The 20,813-nt window shown below is 37.9% G+C and overlaps 1 protein-coding gene across 6 annotated transcripts in view; it reads right to left on the reverse strand.

The window, feature by feature from the left end:
* Positions 1–20,813, reverse strand: part of FGD4 (FYVE, RhoGEF and PH domain containing 4) — a 115,397-nt gene that overhangs the window by 9,367 nt on the left and 85,217 nt on the right. For all 6 annotated transcript variants that reach the window (XM_087766414.1, XM_087766416.1, XM_087766418.1 and 3 more), the window contains 10 exons: positions 16,180–16,269; positions 13,938–14,083; positions 9,140–9,296; positions 7,851–7,989; positions 6,885–6,943; positions 6,112–6,258; positions 4,461–4,633; positions 1,537–1,567; positions 1,268–1,363; positions 739–864 (listed from right to left, as the gene is read on the reverse strand). In XM_087766414.1, coding sequence (XP_087622540.1) covers positions 739–864; positions 1,268–1,363; positions 1,537–1,567; positions 4,461–4,633; positions 6,112–6,258; positions 6,885–6,943; positions 7,851–7,989; positions 9,140–9,296; positions 13,938–14,083; positions 16,180–16,269 — 1,164 coding nt within the window. The remainder of the gene's footprint in view (positions 1–738; positions 865–1,267; positions 1,364–1,536; positions 1,568–4,460; positions 4,634–6,111; positions 6,259–6,884; positions 6,944–7,850; positions 7,990–9,139; positions 9,297–13,937; positions 14,084–16,179; positions 16,270–20,813) is intronic.

The raw sequence follows: 20,813 nt of genomic DNA on the forward strand, positions 1-20,813 counted from the left end.
AAAGAAATAGTACAAGATAACCTGTAAAACAAAAATTAAACCTGGGCTTGCACTACCACCTGCTGGAGAAAGGCATAGCTGCTGTATGGCAGGAAAAGAAAGCACAGTATGTTTGCTCTTTTATTAATTTCTGAAAACTCTCAAGTCATACCACTGTCTCATAGTCACTTTAAAGTGGCATGCATTACCATAGCAGCATCATACATGGAAAGCAGCAGTAATACCCTCTCCCTTTCCTAACCTTCTCTCCTTCCCTGATGATTCATGCATGTTCACACAGTTACACACTGAACCCAGCTGGGAACAGCTCCAAGTTAATCCACTGAAAAAGTTTTAATTGCAGGTCTTTGTGGCCTTCTTGTGACGAGGAGAGAGAAGGTAGCAGAATGGGAAGAGGAGGCAGCCAGTGCTGCCAGGGATAACGCTGGCTCATGCCAGTTTAATGTGGTCTTGAAACTTGAGATCAGTGGAGGCCACTCAGGAGTAACGGTATAGTATGTCCAGGAGCTTGGGACATTTTACACAAACGTGCATCTTCCTCTGCTGTAAATTACTTCCAAATTTACCACGACAACTAAAGCAGAGAGAGGATGCTTTGTGGTATGCTATACACAGCTTCTGCTTTCAGCCACAAGCACAGCAAAAAACTGCAGCCTAACAAGCAGCCACCAGAAGTAGGTGCTTAGACTTGTTCCCAAGCCTGCTCACCAGCTACAGCAGCAAGGGTTTTGCACTTACATGTCCACATGCTCGGCAGTGGTGCCTTCTCCTTGTCAGCGCATTAAAGGGCTCCTTGCATTTCATGCACATGGTTACTTCATTGTCTCGTATCCACCTCGGTGCTCTCTTCCCAAGCTCGGCATTCTGAAGCGGGGCAGGGGGAGGATGGGAAGATAAAAAAAGTCAGTCTAAAAAGTTGCAGAGTACTTTAAATAGAGAAAATAATTACTCTCTTCCTCTGGAAAGGAAATTGCAAAACACAGCTCAAGATGCATTTTGAAATCTATACAAGAAATAACAAAGAACCCAGTCAAAAATCATTATGCATCACTGAAAGGGTAATCTGTTATGCATTTCAAGAAAAAAAGAGGCTTGTTTATAAGATTTGGCATTATGAAGAAAAACAGTTACCAACAAGATGACTACTTTGTAATTCCTCTGCTATAAGAATGATGAGCTTGAAAACAAAGTTTCTGCCAAACTTTTTCCAGTTATTGAAGAACAAAATGGGTACTAAGACGGTTACAGAGGAATAACAGCAACTTACAGAAACCTCAACAGGCATGTCTTCATATTCTTTAGCAATTGCGTTTCTGAAAGTTTCATTCCTCTGCTGAAAAGCTTCTATAGTATTCTGAAGCGCCTAAGGAAACAATGGATAAATTCCTCAAACATATTACACTTAAAACAGACTCTCTGCATTCTGACCATTTATTGATTAGCAGAGGGAAGCTACAGCCAGAAAACATGAATGTTACTTTTTTGATTGCTTCAGTGAAAAAGCATTTAGAAAATAAAGAAGGTAGATGAATTTACCTTTATCCATTCTTCCTTATCTTGTTCAGAACTAAAAGAAATATTTGACATATTAGTCCAAAACTAGTTCAGGAAACATTATCTCACTATCAACAACTTCTTGCAAAAGCCTAGCTTCTGAAGTAATTCTCAGGAACTTAAATTAAAACAACACTAATTGTTAACTGTCCAACTTAAAAAAAAAAAATCAAACAAAAAAAAAAACAAAACCAAAAACTCTCCAGAAAACAAAAGCATGACTTCAGGCTTCACAAGTTTGCAACCATTAAGCAGTGAATTCAAGTTGAAAGATAAATGTAAATGCATTTAAAAGTAGTAATAGTATTTGCATTATTAGAGTTTTTTTTTGAGAACATGATAGAGAGGAAAAGAGGACAATGCTTAATTTAGGTGTGGGTGGTTTTTTTTCTCCTCTCATTTCATGCACTATCAAGTTCACATGCTAACACACATTTCTCCTGTGTATCTCTTAAATCTTCCTCCCTCCCCAACAAAAGTAATTTCCTTAACACTTTTCTTTGCTGCTGTTGTTTAAACTTGTGTATAGTGGCAAGAAGAGTATCCAATTAAAACAAAAGGAAAACTCTGCTTTAATAATAGAAACCAAACAGCAGAAATTTCCCTGATGTGCATTAGGGCAGATACAGATACCTTAACAGTAAGTACAGATGAGATATACAGACAAGATATACAGAGGAGACAGAGATGAGAGAGGAAGCATATTCAACTCTGATCTTGTATGACAGCTTTGTCTTTAAAATGTATCAGCAGGACTTTGACATTCAAATCTTTGGAAAAACGTCTTGTATCACAAGTAATAATACTGTTAGAAACTACTGGCCAGTGTTGGTAGCGAGTACAGTTTATCTGCAAACTTTAAGGCAGAAAGATGAGAATTAGAACCACAGTAAATCTGGCTCTTCAAAAGTGGCTTCTTCCTTGGATCATGATGTGGGAAAAAAAAAAAAAAACAAAAAAAAAAACCAACTTCTGTAGCCATGCAATATCAGCCATGCAAAATTGTATTTTTCTATGGATTACTATGAAGGATGTGAAAGAGAGCTTTTACAGCATCTCAATAAAAATGGCTCCTCATATGTTGTTTCACAGTATTAGTACAACTTTTAAGCAAGCAGAATCCTAAACAAGCGCTTCCCCTTCCCACCTACCATCTGCACACGAGGCAGAAGAAACCTGTCTAAACAGCCAAAATAATTCTCCCTACCTGCTTACACTAAAAAACAAAAGCTGAGCTATTAAATGTCATACCAGATCAGCAACCTCTCAAAGAAATAATCTAGCAGCTGTTTAAAACCAATGATTGACAAAGTACTCAAATAGTATTCTGAAAAATAAATAAATAGAAGCCTACTAGTAAAGAAAAACCCAAGGGTAAACTAAACATTACAACACTGTTAATACAAGCTCATGAATCAAGGACATTAAGGTATAAGGTACATAAAATACTCATACATTAATTGAGATTTTTCTAATATAATTGAATAATATCTCGTTTGGTACTTATTCCTTCACAATTTTGTACAGACAAGGCATTCTAAAAAATGCTTGTAAAACAAAACAAAACATGAAAACATGTTCTTCTCACACCTAAAATAAACTAATGCAATAAACTTTTAATTACTGATAATTCGGGAAAGTTGACAAAATAAACTTACTTTGTTGCAGCACTTTTCTTCCAGTTAAAAAGTACTTCACAAACAGTACAGTGAGATGCCATCTTTCACCATTGAAATGGACGTATGGTGTGACAACTTGCCAAATACTTAGCAAGACATCATACAGCAATTTATAGTAGATGCGATTGATAGCCAAACATATGCCCCAAAAGTCTTGCAGAGCTCAGTGGAAAGCTTTTTGCTGTCATTTTTCAAAGTATATATTTAATTTCAAATTCAATTATAGTGTAGGTATATTTCTACATGCTGTCATATTTCTATATTCACTGCTGTTACTCTCATCAAATATTACAAATTTTTTTCCATAAAGGAAAGTAGCTTGCAAGCTCGTTTGCTAGCAAGCTATGGTTTGTCCCCAAATACACGGTGTCAACACAGAACTGTATCTACCATGGATATCCTCCTGCTTATTTAATCCTTGCCTCTCTGCAATGAAATCCTGACTGCTAAGAACAGGATCTTTAAGCAGGTCCAAAAGGAGAGGTGGAGCACCCTACTTTATTTGAAGTGGGGCAGTCTAGACGGGGAAGGTTTAGTCTAGGCAATGCAAAAAGCAGCAATGGGAAGGTAACCCAGCAAGAAGAGGACAGGAGGACTAACAAGGAAAGCAGAAAAGTGCCAGTCAGAAGAGTGCAATTGGAGGAAAAGGACCCAAGAACTATAAGGAGAACTTGCCTTCCAGAGTGAGGTTGATACCTGGGACCAGAGGAAAACACGTAGACTGGAACCAGGCTTGAGGAATGGAGGAAAGCAGGTGCCCATCTGCCACTGTGGAAAACTATGTTCTGTGGACATATCCCCACTGGGGTGGGGAGTTTCGTTGGGTGGGCATGCCCTGAGGTGGACAGACCCATTTTTACCAAGGTGGCTCAGGTACCAGAGGCAGCAGCACTGCTCAGAGATTAACACACTTGGTGTCCCAAAACACTTAAGTCAGACAGACTGCCTTTGCATCAGTTAGGTACGCTGCTTTCAATTTTCCAGCCAGCCCTTTCACAGCTATCTTGGGTATTTCCGCAAGGTAAGGCAATGCACTATATACTGTAGGTGCATCTTCTATTCCAAGAGATTCTTGGACTGGTAATTTACGTTTTTGGCAGCCTCGGCCATTTTCAAAACACTGACATTAAGATGAAGCCCCCTGCATCTTTATCCATGTCTATCAGTCCAATCTTTTTTGTGTATGTACTTAATCCTCCAAAAATTAGATAAAAAGACTTTGCGTACCTGGCCTGCAACTCCAGTGTTCGCTCTTTTCCAGACACTTGAAAAGTATGTGGATATTCTTCATTATGAGTTTCTATAATCTTCATACCATCTATGCCAACTCTGTTTCGAACTGAGAACTTTGATCCTACCAAGCTGAATTTGGGGACGCAGTAGAGCAACATATTGTTAAACTGGGAAAAAAATAAACACATGGCCTTGCATTAACAAAACCACAGACGTAGATATCTGAGACAGTGTCACAAAGCTGGACTCAGTGGGTGAGAAAGCAGGTTCTTTCCTGCTTAGTTGATACACGAGAAGACCAAAGCTCTCATGCAAGACAACTCCTTTTTCTTATTTGGTTAGAAATAGGATTAAAGGACGGCTTCAGTCGATATAAGAATAATTGCTCTGTATATACAGCAGTCTTCACAGCATTTATTACCAACTATAGTCAGACTAGATGTTTTATACCATTGTAAACCTTCTGTTAGAAAAACCCCATTCTTATGCCCCAATTCTGCAAAACCTACTCTAAACGGCAGAATAAGAACTCTTTTCTTCAGTGTATACGTTTATATTTACCCTGAACCAAAAACATTTGGTTTTGTAGAAGCTGTAACCAATATTATTTGAGGGCATTATTTGTCTTTTCTCCAAGATAGGAGGACATTTCTGTCTTACAATTTTCATTCACTGAAACACTCAATATCACAGGGGGAAAAAAAAAAAAGTACATGAGCAGGACAAAGAAATATTCCTTTATTAAAGGTCAGAACTTTAAATAATGTTTAAATGTCTAAAGCCCCAGCCCAGAATCACAGTTATTAGATCTATAGTTTTTAAGTTTCGCACATTTTCCCCTCACATTTTCTCACAATTAATTATTGTTTCAGTCAATTCATATTTCATAGAAATCCTGTCTAGCCTATTGTCTAGTCTGTATCACAGATACAGCACATTTGAACTTGTCACCTCTCATATGAAGTGCACATCATTTTAATCAGCTATCTAGCCCCACTTGAGGTCTTAGGATTCAACGGTTTCTCCTTTCATTTGAAGCACAGATAAGTAGGAGTTGTGCCTCAACAACCCATTACTAGTCTTTATTAACCAGAAGACATGCAATGCCAGAGGTCCATAAACAAAAATGTACTAGGACTTTTTAATGCATGGGAAGCAATGAACTACATCAAACTTTTTCCAAGAGAGCTGTAAGGGAGCGTGGTTGTAGTTTGTCACTTCCAAGACAGGACACAGGCACCTGACAAGAGGACGACCTGCCACAATAACAAGCTCCCACAGGACCATGAGACCTGCTGGGACGTCAACACACACAATCTATCAGGACTATAATCCTAAGCTCTTACATTTCAGTTTCATGAGAACATCAAAGTTCTCATGCTCTAGGACCTGCACTTATAATCAGTAGCCACTTATTTAAAAGTGAGTTGCTGGATGCTGGTTCCATTTATTTAAAACCATGTATTCTATTCTAAATGGCATTTTCAAGCCCTTCTGTAAGCAGTGTAAGGTTTATTCGTGCTCTAATATCACTAGTGAAAAGACACTGACATCAACTAGAGAGGATTTCCCTCTCTCTTTGGTCGTTCTTTCAAGTCTAGAAAGGTATACAGCCACTCCTGCAAATACAGGCCACCATACTTACTAGAAAAAGGTACCGTTCTTGAGCAGACGTATTGCGAGCAGCGAGTTTAAGGATCTGTCCTTCTTTTATCAGCTCATTCGAAGGGTTCACAATGTCTTCCTCTTCTCCCAGCATTTCGTATATCTCCAACAATTTCTTTAGATTCTCCTTTACAGTGAAAACACAGTTATAAAACTTATTAATTAAAAATGTAGATCTTTGAGCATGTTTAAATGAAATGATGGGAGCTAGTGTAAAACTGGAGAATGTTAGCTCTGAAAAACACATATATGCCCAGTATGTATGGTCAGCCCTGCGGATTGATTAACATAGTTGATGCAGCAACAAGTACTTTTATCTCCATGGTAATTTAAAAAATGCAGTTATACATACCACCTGCGTTATTTTTTGTCCAAAATATCTCACATACTTAATGAAGTACCTATCATGTCACCCCAATATGGTACAGAAACAGTAACTACTCTTTACAAACATTATCTTTCCACTGATGGAAACAGATGAAACAAGGTTAAGAGTCCAACACAGGGTCAGCTATTTGAGCCAGGAGAGGAACCTAGTCTGTCCTGTTTTCCACTTGAGAGAATTAAGCACAATGCCAAATTTTGTCAATCATTCTCAGGAGCTGTATAAATACATTAAGTAGGAGCAATCACTTGAACCCAGGAAACCCATTTTTGCCATTATAGGGAAGACTTGCAATTCACACTCCTAGCTTCACCAAATACTCAATTATAACATATTAAAAAATGAACAAGGAAACAAGGATCATTTACCATTTTTCTTATTGCACTATTAGAGTGACTTGCTGCAGTGGATATAATTTCCAGGGATTCTAGACAGAAGAAAAAGAAAAAAGTTAAACAAAAAAGGCTGCATTTTTACATATTTATATATTACATAGCAGAAAAATAGATCATTCTATGAAATTATGTTTGCCACTTTTATGTAAATTACAACACTACAATAAATTTCTTAAATTATCCATAAAAACTAACCAAGGTAAAGTGGAAACCATAAGAAAGTCAGCTAGCAAAAAGAAATTATCATCTGGAAAGATCAGAAGAGAATTATTGCAGATTACATTAGAGCTTAAGCACTTAGAATTTTTTGTGACATGAACAGTCATGGTTCTCCATCCTCTTTTCTCAAAGTAGTCCAGAATGTCACACTACGTTTTTTAGTTGAAACAGCTCACATAACAAATATTTACAGTAACGGTACTAAAAATGAAATATTTCAGAAAATTATCTGGCAAGTAATTTTGAACAATCCGTGGAAAAAGCTTGAACTATTCTTGTGCAAATACAGAGAGGAATAAATTTTAAAATGGGCTGATCTTTTTCCCTACAGGAGCTTAAAAATACAATAACTCCACTTTTTTTACAAGTAAGAGATATACATTCCAAATGTGCATAAAGCAAGCAAAAATGCTGACAAAAAAAAAAAAAAAAAGAAAAAACCCACCACAACCCCTGAACATGCACAAAGCAAACAAATTTTGCACTGTTGCAAAACTTAGGTACTCCAGGAGGAGAATACTAAAGGCTTTATTTTAACTTCATCCACTATTCAAACAGATTTTTTTCAAAGAATCCTAAAACTCCACTGAAGAAATTCTATCATTCTTTTCAGAGGAACTTTGCTGCTTCACTTTATTTTTACTGAAAATATCTTTAATTTGCAGTATCCTCTTACTAAATATCTTATTACAGCTCTTTTAATGGCTCAAAGATACTTACTTTCAGCATCTTTCCAGTCTAGGGAATCCTGAGGCAATTTCCTTAGGTAGTCCTTTAGAAGCATCTCATAGCGTGGAATGCGTTGTACTGGTTCTAGCATGTGATGTTGCAATGTCAAATTTCCACACACTTTTTCCTTCTAAAAAATTGTCAACGTATTTCAATGTAGCAGGCAAAAATGTTATTAGGATATAGTAAAATAAAAGTTATGATTGATAAAACAGAAATAATGTATTTTGAAACATGCATGAGAAACTTTCTGAAAGAAAATAGAACTACTTTACCAAACCAAATAATTGGAAATTCTTTCCTAAAAATAATTGTAAAAAGAGTTTTCTAAGCATCCAGTAGAATTCAAAAATAAAAGTCCTACCAATAAAAGCTCCCAAACTCTAGCGTATTTTAACTTAGTTTTGTGATAACTCAGACAAAAGAATTACAACTGAATTAATAAGAGCAGTTCATGACCATGTATTAGAAAACAACTCTGAAAATAAACCTTTATAGCTCATTTATCTATCTGAGAAGGGAGTGCCGCCTTGGAGTTTCTTTTATAATGTAAACCCCCCTCAGCTGTGTTTTAAGATGCATATTCATTTCCATAATCTTAGATGTAATTAAAAGATTAAATTAAAATACACATAGTTGTCTTCCCTGGCTTAGAATCACAAGACCCTATACAGCAGTAAAATTTAAGTAGAAATACTTTATCCTATTTCTAGCTGTTCAGTCTGCAGAAGACACATACCTGCCAATTCAGAGAGAAACCTACAGGGAGCACTAGAGGGCATAAAACGCACCTTTGAAAAGAATGGTGCATTGCTTAACTGTTAAGCTTTCTTTACCTTTTGTGGCTCAGCATTTACGATTATATACTTACTTCCAAAGTGTAGTGCTCTGCATAACAGCACTGGTGTGAGCCAGCAGAATACTTACAGATTCAGTGCAAGGATCGATAGTTGCACTGGTAGGTCATTTTACCTTAAAACAGTATTTACTTTTGGCATCTACAACAAAATGTAGTATTTTTTTAGTCTTCTCATGTTTCAGTCTTTATGCTTTGGTCCTATATGTTGCACTGGAAAGGCTGGATTTGTGTGCGTATTTGTGCACGTGTGAAGGGAGAAGGAGAAGAAACAGAATGCGGTGTGAAGCAGACAAAACCAACAACCCTTAAGTCTAAGGGATTTGGTATTTGGTTTTCTCTTTAATCCGCTTTTCACCCACAAATCTATATATTTTTATATATGCTTGTATTACTTGGAGATCTACATTATTCTTCCCATTACCTGAATGTCTTGAATAATGAATTTGAATTGAGGTGACCGTTCAGTCCACGTTTTCACCAGTTCCATTGCGTTATCAAAATTCTTCACATATTCTCCATACATCTTGAGGAAAGGAGCTAACTTTTGCAGAATATCTCCAATTCTGGGGGTGGTAGTCCTGCAAAGTAAGAGGGCGGAATCTCAGAGCAAACAGGAAAGAAATTCACACAAAGTTATAAAATGGTTACAAGCGTTTAACAGAGAATCCTTCTGTTTGCGATCGCCTCATATAGATTGCCAATGTAACCATTAAAACTGACCTGAGTTAACATGGAAGACTGTTTATATCCTCTTTGATCATGTATAAGCATGATAGGTCACATAGAGCACTAAAGAAAGAAAAGCTATCTATAAAGAAAAACTTGAAAAGCTTTGTTTACAAAACATGACCTAATTTATTTTATTTGCAGTTCCTTAAAACTACATTATCTTCTTTTGAGCATACTTTACCCTCTAAATAGCTAACCTGTGGTTTTGTTTGAGGACTAAATCCATACTGTACAGCTTCCCTTCTGTGCCTTATATAAATACATGTATTCACAACTTTTAAAAATCATTATTTATATAAGAAAACCTATGAAGTACAGAGAATCCCTTGGATTCCAGTCTTTTGTGAGAACTTTCCCATACCTTTCCCAATTATTGATAGCATCTTCAAATAAAACAGAATAGCGAAGAAACTGATGGAGAGGCAGAGAGAAGCTGCACTCTCGATGCACACAAAGAAAGCGGAACGGCACGCATGCATCTCTGAGAACTACAATGCGAAACACGTTTCACATTTCATTTTCAAGGACAGATTCAGAAACTCGGTACCTCCACATTTCTGAAAGACTGAAACCAATGTTGTGGTAGTGGTCTAAAGCGAAGCAATCTACTGCCATTACTTCAACAGTCTACTCCAACATACCACTTCTCCAAGAGAAAAGCTGTGCAGAAGCAAAAAGTTATTTGAATAGCAAATATTCCCAGGAGTGGCAAAGGCCAGTCCAGCTTCAGCTCCCGCTCCCTCAGTGGGGGCAGAGGGCACCTATGTACGACCTGGCAGAGGTCTGAGCTACTGCTGGGCCTGGCAGCTAGAGAAGGGGACAAGACAGGGTGGGAAGTTGCTCTCTGAAATCACCAAGGCTCTCCACCCTTAACTAGCTTCACATATTTGTTCAACCACTCTACATGCAAGCAGACACATAGACTTTCAAAGGCAAGCTAGCAATTTAAAACAAAAACCCACTCCTTTGATTCACTGAATGCTATTTCCCCGGATTGTCATTTTATTGCAATGTAGCAGCACATTTTTTTAACTGAAAATAAAATACAAATCATGCCAATTCCAACAGAACTGAAGAAAATGTGAATACATTTCTAAAGGTCACCAGAAGAAACAAAAAAACACCACAAAAAAAACCCCAAAACACAGACATCAAAGTTTTCTGATAAATTTAACAGGTAAGTAATTATAAAATTTTGCAATTAAAAAAAAAACCTTAAAGCAGAAAAGACTGCGGCAATCTGTTGTATCTACGAAACTAGCACAAAAAAAAGAATACTTCTACTTAACTGTTTCACAACTATTACCGCACAGACATTAAAAGAAAATCTCAAAACTTGTGTAAACCAAGAATTAAGAACAGTTTGCTATGCCTGCTCCTTCGATACCTATGGCAGCTCATTTACACAGAGCACTAAAATTTCACTGTTTCTGAAGATTCAAAATTTTCAAAACTACTTTTCATGTCCCTTATTATGTCCAAAGACTGAGGCTGTAAAAGCACAAATTCATCATCATTTCAGGTAAGAAAGACAAGATCCACGTTCTCTGGAAGAATAGGAAGGACAGGGGAAGTCTCAGAGAGCAGCACCTTCTGAGAACAGCGTCCTCCCTTGGTGGACTTACAAGTACAGATAACTAGGTCATCTCATTCAAACACTACACACCATGAGCCAAAATATGAAGTCCTACTAAAATGCCATCAGGTCCAGGACAGTTACTGTTCTCTTGGATAGACAAATCCAAAAGAGAACTATTACAATGGACTCAAATCAGCACTGCACTCTTGCCAGACAACACAGCCAGCATCATTACGTGGGTTAAGAAATAGGACTTCACATTGTAACATATGTACAGAAACACTTCATATTTCTATGTTATCAGACCACGATGGTATTCATATTTGCATTCTAAAAACTCAAACACGAAATAGCTGACTTACTAATCATGATTTGTAGCATCTTATTTAAAACAGCAGCAAGAAAACCAAGCAAAGGTCTGTAAAATCACAGCACAGCAAAGGTGACTACAGAACAGCTGCTGTCTCTTCCAATATGCAAGCTAACAGGCATTCAACAAAATTTAAAGTTGCAGTTTCAAAGCAAAACAAATCATATAAGTAGGTCAGCTCTCTAACTGCCACAGATTCCAAAACTATGTGTTGAAAGAGTGAAATAATTTCTTTACCACCACCCCTCCTCCCAGAGGCTATCACACTGTGTTCTTATATTCTTCCCCAGGTACCTGCTATTGGTCATCCTCAGGTACAAAAGACAGAGTTAGATAGTTATTTGATGTGGGATCACGGTTATGCTCTTTTCATGGGAAATATATTGCAACAAGGTTGCTTCCAGTGTTTTCAAGCCATATGTTGTAAAAGAGATATTCAGCTCCAGCTGTTGCTCAACTCATTCAAAATGCAACTACCAGACAATTTCATTTCCACCCGATCAGCTTAGATTCACGCCGCCTTTTCCTCTAAGAAGGAAGAACCTGCTTCTGATTGGCTTTCCCAGTTGCAAAACTATGTATTTTTACCTTGAGCTTTCAAAACAAACCACAACTCAGGGAAAGCATCAGAAATTTTTATCCAACTAGTTTTATTGGAAGGTAAAGAACAATAGAAGAAGCGCATGAACCTACTGATAGAACACACTTAAGTATTTTCTGTGTCCAATTAACGGAACTGCTGAGGAAAGTGAGCTCTGTATCTAGCAGAAGCTGTTGTGCCAGACAATTTCAGAGACTGGTGACGGGGACAGAAAATTATCCCAGATTTTTCTTCCAGCAAAGATCAGAAGTTGTTCTCTTCAACTGCACCCTTTCTTCTAACTCCTTCCAAAAGCATAATGTTTTAAGGACATTTAAACAGGTTGTCTCAGGTACGGCACAGAGGTTGTTTCCAAGCAATGCAGGAAAGATAATATCCTTATGATGCAATTTATTAGTTTTGCACTAATAGTCAAAGCTCATCTGCAAAAGCACTTTCAACCTCTGAAGCTATGTAATTATACACACATTATTAGCATGCAATTTAGCATTTTGCAAATACATAATGTAGTGCAACCCATCTTCCGTGCTCTATGAAGTGCCTAGAGCAAAATTTTAAGAGCACGTCACAAAATTCATTTCAAATATATACAGCACTGACATAATATAGTGTAAGCTGCTTTTTAAACATCGTTGGACTAAGTTAAACTCCACTTCTCATGAATATGCACCCTATTTTAATCCAGGCATTCGAATTTCCTATCAGATTTTTTCAGCTGATCTGAAGAAAAGGGTGGATTTACTGTACACAGTCACTCTGCAAGGAACGTAAGTTACAGTGTAAACTTTGCAACATTCCATGATGCTTAGGTTTTATTTACTTTCTGGCATTATAGACTATACAGGGCTACCATGTGTTTGTGCATGGTAACTATTCCATTTTAAAGAATCATTATTTTAAAGGGGAATCATCTTACAGAGTCAGGAGATACATAGCTTGTTGTCTAAAGCACCACTGTGTGGTCTGAGGTTTTTTTCATATATGTCACAAGAATACATTATTTACTGTGATTTTTTTAGTGTGATTTTTGACAATTAAGGTGTTCTATGAAAGTGTACCTGGGAACCATATCTGGACAAACACTAGAATTCCTCACGATAAACCCCAGATAACATGGAACACAGCAACCAAACAGGTGCTACAGTGAAACAACTGGATGAAACAATATTCACAAGTTTCTACTGTTTGGGTTTTTTTTGTTTGTTTGTTTGTTTGTTTGTTTTCTTTTCCTTTTAAATGAGGCGTCCCCTTTTCCCAAATAGGTTAGGGAAGCAGCAACGGTTTGGGACTCTTTTTTTTTTTTTTGACTATTACGTGAGAGACCAAAAATACATGGCTATATTTTAGTATCTCCAGAATAGCAAACACCAAGGCAGGGGAAAGATACTACAATAGTATATTATCATTACAGAGTATATTTACACCTCAGCTATCCTTCTTGCTTGCTCCAAATAGAGGTCCTATCAAGAAAAGCTGAGGAAAAGATGTCCCCAAAACATTCCTGACCTGGATGTGGATTTCAAGCAGAAAACAAAAACCACATCCTACTTTACTACAGAAAGCAATAAAGATGAAGGTTGCTGTGCTACAAGGGTAGCACAAAACACATACGTGTTATTTATCTCAGTCTTGTATTCTGTGCTACGAATTCATCCAGTAGCACACAGTTTCAGTCTGAACCCCTAATTCAGCAAGGCATTTAATCATGAGTAATCTCACCAGCTTCAGCAAGATACATGTCCTTTATTTTGAGCAAATGATACAAGTCCTCTACTGAGTCAGACCCCAATGAAAAGCGGAAGAGCAGATGTTCTCCTACCCACAGTACTTCCTGGGCCTGGAGCACTTAATGATGAAGGTACCTTCCCTACCTCAACCCTGTGACAGAGCTTCTACAGGCATGGTTTTAGTAGAATATTAACCAGTGAATCGCCTCTTACCATTCTTGCATTCTTTTCTCAAGTTCTGGAAGTAAGAATTTACTGTGGAAGGCATTTATCGATGAAATATTAGAAAAGATTTTGTTAATCACTTCAGCTGGAAATGAACCTCTGTTGGCTTCTTCAAGGAGTCTGGAATAGAATACCTGCAATACAGAAGAAGAGCCCCAAACCTATCAGCCTATTATCTTTCATCAATGGAAGACCACCTATCCACCCCTCCTACTCCAACTGAGGCAAAATCAGTATTTCAGTAATATAGACAGGTAATGACAAACTCATTTATTGTCTTTCCCTCACCAGAAGTTAAAAGCTTCTCCTCCCCTTACACCCCAATTTTTTTCTTGTGAGCCAGGAAAGCGCTGCAGGCGGAGCAGACATAAGGAAAGCCAAACTGAAGTAGTGCCATTTTGGATTGACTCCTTGCATCCTGTCTGTTTTAACAGCTACATCATCTCAGCTTTCCCAGTCTTCCAGTCGTATTTTCCACTCTTGCTTTCTCTTCAATTAGCAAGATGTCTGATCACCATTAGCCCAACCACTCTGCTTGCATGCCGTATCCCCTTATTCTTTTGAAATCAAAGTAGTTGGCAGACTATGAGCGGTCCCCACATACCATTTAAAGCACAAAAGGAGCCCAGTTCTGACTGGACTCTACTATAGTCTCTTTAAGAGATCCCACAGGGCTCTACCTGGCTAGATGCAGCTACAAAATGGCTAGAGACGCGTGCAGCTGTTAATGTGCACATCACGTAAAACAGTGCTTATGGGGAGCTATGGACCCTCTATCTCCCTCTCCCGTGTTTGAATAGACTGCTTCTCCCTAGAAAGGGCTTCAGAAGTTTGGGAAAGGACTTGGGAAAGAAGAGGAGAGTCTGAAGACAGGAACTTTAATAATCCCAACTGAGACAGCAATGGTATCTTAAAAGGAAAAAAGCCATACACTTTGACATATATTTTAAAACATTCTTACTTTGCTGCATCTCCAAGAGGACAGTTAGTTAATTTTGACAAATTACTTTGAAGACTATAAAGGTTACATAACTTTTTAACCAAGTTTAGAAACATAACAGTCCCTTCCCAGTTGTCTGCTTTCCTCTCATTAGCAGCAGTTGAGCAGCTGTGCTTGAAACTCATTTTTTCAGAACTCTGTCCAGTTAGTATTTGGGAAACAGGCATAAGAGTAATGCACTTGTGATCACACCAAGGAAAAGAATTGTACATTACCCATCAGAAAAACCTATGAATGAAGTAAACATTTTCTTTTTTTATTTTTAAACTTCTCTAAATCAAAGCTGCTTTTTTTTTTTTTTTCCCCCCAAATACTTAGTCTTTTAAAACACACACCACACCCATCCCAGTGTGGGTCAAGCTAGGTAAATCCACGTTCATGAAGATGATTACTTAGATCCCCAAGCAGTCTGAACAATTATTATATCAGTTGAGGCTTTTTACTTTTTCCTCAACTCTGTGTACAAGACTTATGCATTAGACCTGAGAAATTTAAACAGCAATGTCTGAGAAATGTATCACAGAGTAAGGCAATGCATAGCTATAGGTATCCAGGTAAAATGGATGTAGGTGTTACATGAGAAAGTAAACAAGGCTTAAAAAGGAAAATACTCAAGAACTAGAGACTTTCACATTTAACAAATATCAGTTTGAGTCTACAGAGCGCAGGAATTCAAACCTTTCCTTGCAGAAGAGTAATTTCTGTTCACTTCAATAGGATTTACTCTAAACATATCGTGGAGAAAATAGGGCATATACAGTTTAGAATGGGCATCTTCCTAGGTTCCTTGGCACTAAAGAAAAATCCTGTTCAGGTGCCTCAAAGATTTGAAAGATTTAGTAATTTTGTAGTGGGCAGGTGACTTCAGTATTACAAAACGATACCCTTCTTGTCCATGTCACCAGAAGCCAAGAAAGGACTGTAACATTATCCATCCCCTTTGTTAGAAGGGCTACCAGTATGAGGTTTGCAGTACTATAGCTTATGGAAACATTTACACACAGAGAACCTATTGCGTTAATATCCGCAAAATTCTAGTACTTTTAAAAATCTAGTGTTCTTAAAATAGAAACATAGGCAGTTACGTGGCAACTGCAAATGTCTGAATGAAAAAGTCAGCAAAATGTGAAAAACATACCACCTTTTTATATCATTTATATGCACACTTATGCATAGCTATTCAAGTGAATTTAAGGCAAGAAAATAAAAACAAATTCAAGAAAAACATACCCCATCTAGGAGGTCAAGTCGGCTAACGTAGGCTTTTTCTGTTTGCAGAAGTTCACTGGCAATTTTGTGCCGTTTCTGTTCATCTGTCTCCTGGAGAAAAATAAGAACTCCTCTTAGGATACTGAAGAAAACATAATTTAATACTAAAAAAAAAGTTGAAAAGACATATGATTACCTCACAGTCCAAAATGCAACTGGAATCCAAGTTTTACGTTTAGTAATAGTCACACCAATTTTGGAAAATACAAACTTTCCAGTGGTTAATCAACAAATACAAAAGTCAGAGGAGGATAAAAATCAAACTGCTGACTAAAACTCAAAGCCTAAAACATTTAGTATTTCTCAGTTTGTACAGGGATCTTTGCCAAAGCACCAACTCCCTGCTTCACAGATCAGCTCACATCCTGGTAGTCGAGTACCACTGACCTTTCAGAGCTGGAAAAACTGTTTTGCAGGGTAAAAGGGAACAGATGGGATGAGTCAGTGTTCGCCCCCACCCCCGTTTCAGAAGTTGAGCTGCATGTTCTTTGCACGACAGAATTATTGAAAAATACTGTACAAAATGTTTTATGTTCATCAATACACTCATTGCTGATTAATTGTTGACTGCAATTAGAGGGCTCCTTCGCTAGGTCGTTATGGAAGTCACTTTTGCATCTTAAGGGAAGTTTTCACTTTAAAGTCTTTGATTCCACAAAATATATTTTTGATTCTGCTGCTGAACGGAAACTTAAAACATTCATTTAAATTTCATTATTAAACTAAATACATTAGAATATAAAATTGTGACTTGCTATGAGAAGTTACTTCAAAACAAACAATGAAAGCACAGCCTTCTAAAATATTAAAACATTAGGGAAATCCCTCATGCTGACAAGCATCAGATTCAACAAAATGACACTTCCATTACAAGATTTTTCTTCCAGACTTAGTGCTAGTGCTCAAAAGTGTTCACATCTAATGACATCCAAGCCTTTCCTAAGTAAATGGCAGTCTTATCATGGTGCTTATGGGAAAGTGGTTATTTTCTAGACAAACTGTAAGAAGTCTTCATAAAAAAAAAAAAAATAAAGAGGAGAGCTTGAAAGAATTATTTCTGATTTCAAACCACACACTGCCTTCCACAAGAGTACGATAAACATTTGCAAGTACATTTATAAAGATGGTTTGCAGAATACCGAATATTAAAGTACAGTCTTTTCATTTAAAGGACTTCAGTGGCTTTTTTCTCCTTTTCAGTATTCAATAAGTATTCCAAATTTGAACAGATTTCAATTCTAATCTGCAGTGTTCACAGTCACACCACTACACAGCAAGCCTCCTCCCTAAATACAGGCTTTCAATAGTGACTTCAAAGCTGTTCATTAAATCTGTTTAAATCAGCATAGCAACCACAGTAACCTACAGAACAGCATTTTAAGTGCTGTCAAGAGACATTGCAGGGAGCTGAAGGACTAGCTATTACAGCCACAGCGTGCCGTTTAGTGCAGCCATTTACAAGGGATCTCACATGTGGACTTGAGGCACAAAATGACAGAGGCTACTGATACCTTGGCAATTTTTTTTTTTTTCCTCTGCCCAAAACCCCACTTTCTCCCTGAAGCACTGCTACAGAACCAATCCACAGTTTTCAGAAAATTACTTGAACTAATTAAGAGAGGGAAAATCACGCATAGCAGCCTTGAAAATTGAGCAATTCAGAGAAAGCAGTTAATCCTCACTCCTAAGTCAGGGCAAATCCCACTATGCTCTGACCCCAGCTTTCCCATCCCCTCCGTATCGACTTTACACATCTTCCTAATTCTTGAACCTCAGTCTCCTTTCTGTATCAGTCGCACTACCCGACTCAGGAATCTTCTATGTAGGGAAAAAAATACACACCACAGATGCGTTATCTTTTAATCACAGTGGCACATTCTTATTACAGCTCAAGAACACCCACCTAAAGGGTTAGATCAGTGCAAGAACAACACAAAATTGTATCGCTAGTTTTCTTTTAGGGAAGTCCTCAGTTTCCCATCTCGCCATCTCAATATTTGCCCACATGTTACATGAACTCCCAGATGTGTTTTCTACTACTAGCTCTGTCCTCCTCCCTACTCATTCTCCCACTTCAATGTCTTTTCTAGTATCCCATCCAAAGAAAACACCTGGTTTCCACGAGGTCACTCCAGCTTCCCTCCTGTTGGAAACAACAGGTCACAGGCTATTTTGCTAGTTGTGGCACCCGTCTCCTGCAGAGCTTTTCTTGACAGAAGTGGCAGCCACTTGTCCTGAGCACATGGGGTGAACTGGGACCAGATGCATGGGTGGGCACATGGGTCCTGGCAGCGCCATGCTACACAGCAAGGCACATTTGGTGGAAAGACTCACCACCGCGCGAAGCCAGTGCTGCAGCCGGCATAAGCCAAATTTCCTTCTGCCAGGGAACTCATTTGCAGCCACATCCCAGCTCTGCCATGGCACACACCAAGCTGAGCTGCACCTCCACCCCCAGCTGCCCACCCACCCTTCCCTGGAGCCGGCACGCAGGGAGCAGCCAAGCTATGGGCTAAGGGCAGGCAAGCCCCAAGACGGGGCTCAGGTTCTGCAGACCCGAATTTGGCTATTCCGAGTAGCAGGAAGCAACTCTTACAACATAATTTGGAAACAAATCCTGAATGGTTTTTTGTGACAGTGAGAATGACATGGAGCCGTGTTATTAAAGCTGTTCAACAAAACGGCCTTGAAAAGCCTTGTAGAGATAATGGGGGAACATTCTTAAAAGAAAAAAACTTTAAAAACCATGGAAAACATTAACATTCAACTTCTGAGAACTTCAATGCCTCCCTAAAGAAGTACTGTATCAAATCTAGTAATTAACAGTAAAAGGGAATTTTAATTCTCTAAGTTACTAGTTAAGCTTTACTTTCATTTATTAACCATAAATGCACACATCTCTTTTCACAAGTAGAATAATAAGATAATAGAAATGAAAGAAATAGACATTTTTTTTTCTGGAGAAGTTTTATATTTATCTGCTACGATTTCTTTACGCTTTTAGTACATTAGTATTTAGATTGGGTTCTTTGCAGTTAACAAAAAGTACTGAGACAAAAATTTACTACAAGGTATACCTGGACACATACACTATCGCTTCAAGCACAACTTCTCAGTGATTTCAGGGAACATTTCAAACTTCTATGACAATCCCTAACACATGGCAACTCAATGGATAAAAACAAACAGAAATGATTGGTGTGATATATAGAGAATGTTCACAGAGGTGCAGGATTTCAACGGCTGATCAAAATATCAGAAGTGTGAGATAGCAGTAGGTGCATCAGGCAGGACTGCAAACTTCTGTCTCTATACGGATACTTACAGTGAGTATTTCACCTGGGCCTAGTTATATATTCTTTAGTACAAAGTTTTACATACTTAGAATCATTACATTACTATGGATGCTTGAGAAATAAAAGCAAGTAATTTTTACCTAAATTGTTCTTGAACTCTGAAATTAAGAAGAGGTATGAAAAATGCTGCTGAGAGTATGAACTTTTTGCATCTGTGTTCGTATTTCCCAACACTGTTTTTCTATTGTCCTAAACTTGCAAAAATTCTGCTAATTTAAAGCACGCTTACATAAACCTGAATCCCAATATAGCCATAACTTATTATCCAGACCAAACAGGAGCCATCTCCTACAAAACCATACCTACCAACATGACAGTGATGCTATACATGATTCACTCCTATTTAGGTGTAGCTCTTGCCCCAAGGGCTTTGCAGTAATATATTAAGCAACACAAACAGAGGACAGATGTAGAGTATGAACAAATATCATTCAATCTCTGTTGTGCTTGTTTGTTTGTAACGCTGAGTTTGGTCTACAGTAACAGAGTGGGTTTTTCTTTCCTAAAACCATTCATGCCATAGCTGCTTCATGATCCAAAGCTTTCTTCCCTAAGTATTGGGAATATAACTGTAAATTTCCAGGAGAATGTCCTTTAATCTCTTGAGTCTTCAGTTTCTGAAATCAAGGAAAGCACTAGATTTTGCAAGACCTGAAATGAAAATCCTGAATGCTACCATCACCTTCGGGCATATTAACTCCATACAACAGTTCATTGCACAAATGATGGGTGAGTTTCTTGCATAGCAACCAACAAAAAAGCAGTAAAGATCCTGGTATCCCTAAAGAAGTGATTCTTCTCAAGAAGATTTATGCATTTATATTGGGTGCTAAAGATATACAGTTTTGTTCATGATTTACTGTTGCTAAAGAGGACCATGAAATTGTAGAGCCAGGAAGAAGCAGTAGAACCTCTGAAGTGTTGCAACAGTAAAACATTTCTTGGCAGAAAGTTAACTTAGCAAGAAAGTTTCACCCTACCTAATCAAAACTTCACCTTACATTTAGAAATATATGATCTCCACAAGGTCTTGCATCTGAAACACCAGAGCCCCCAACACTGCCATTAAAAGGAGACATCAACCAAGAGCTTTATTAAAGATGCGTAATGGATTCTTCTCCATCTGTGGCATGCATGCAGTCTATATCCCTATTCCCTACCAGTCTCACAACAAATACCGAAGCATTTGTCTTCTTGTCTTCAGTTAGCTCTAGCAGCAGATTTCTCACAAGATGTTAT

Source organism: Nipponia nippon, unplaced genomic scaffold (genome assembly GCF_047370975.1).
Source record: "Nipponia nippon isolate SJK-2023a ecotype South Korea unplaced genomic scaffold, ASM4737097v1 scaffold_3, whole genome shotgun sequence".
In the NCBI taxonomy this organism is placed as follows: domain Eukaryota; kingdom Metazoa; phylum Chordata; class Aves; order Pelecaniformes; family Threskiornithidae; genus Nipponia; species Nipponia nippon.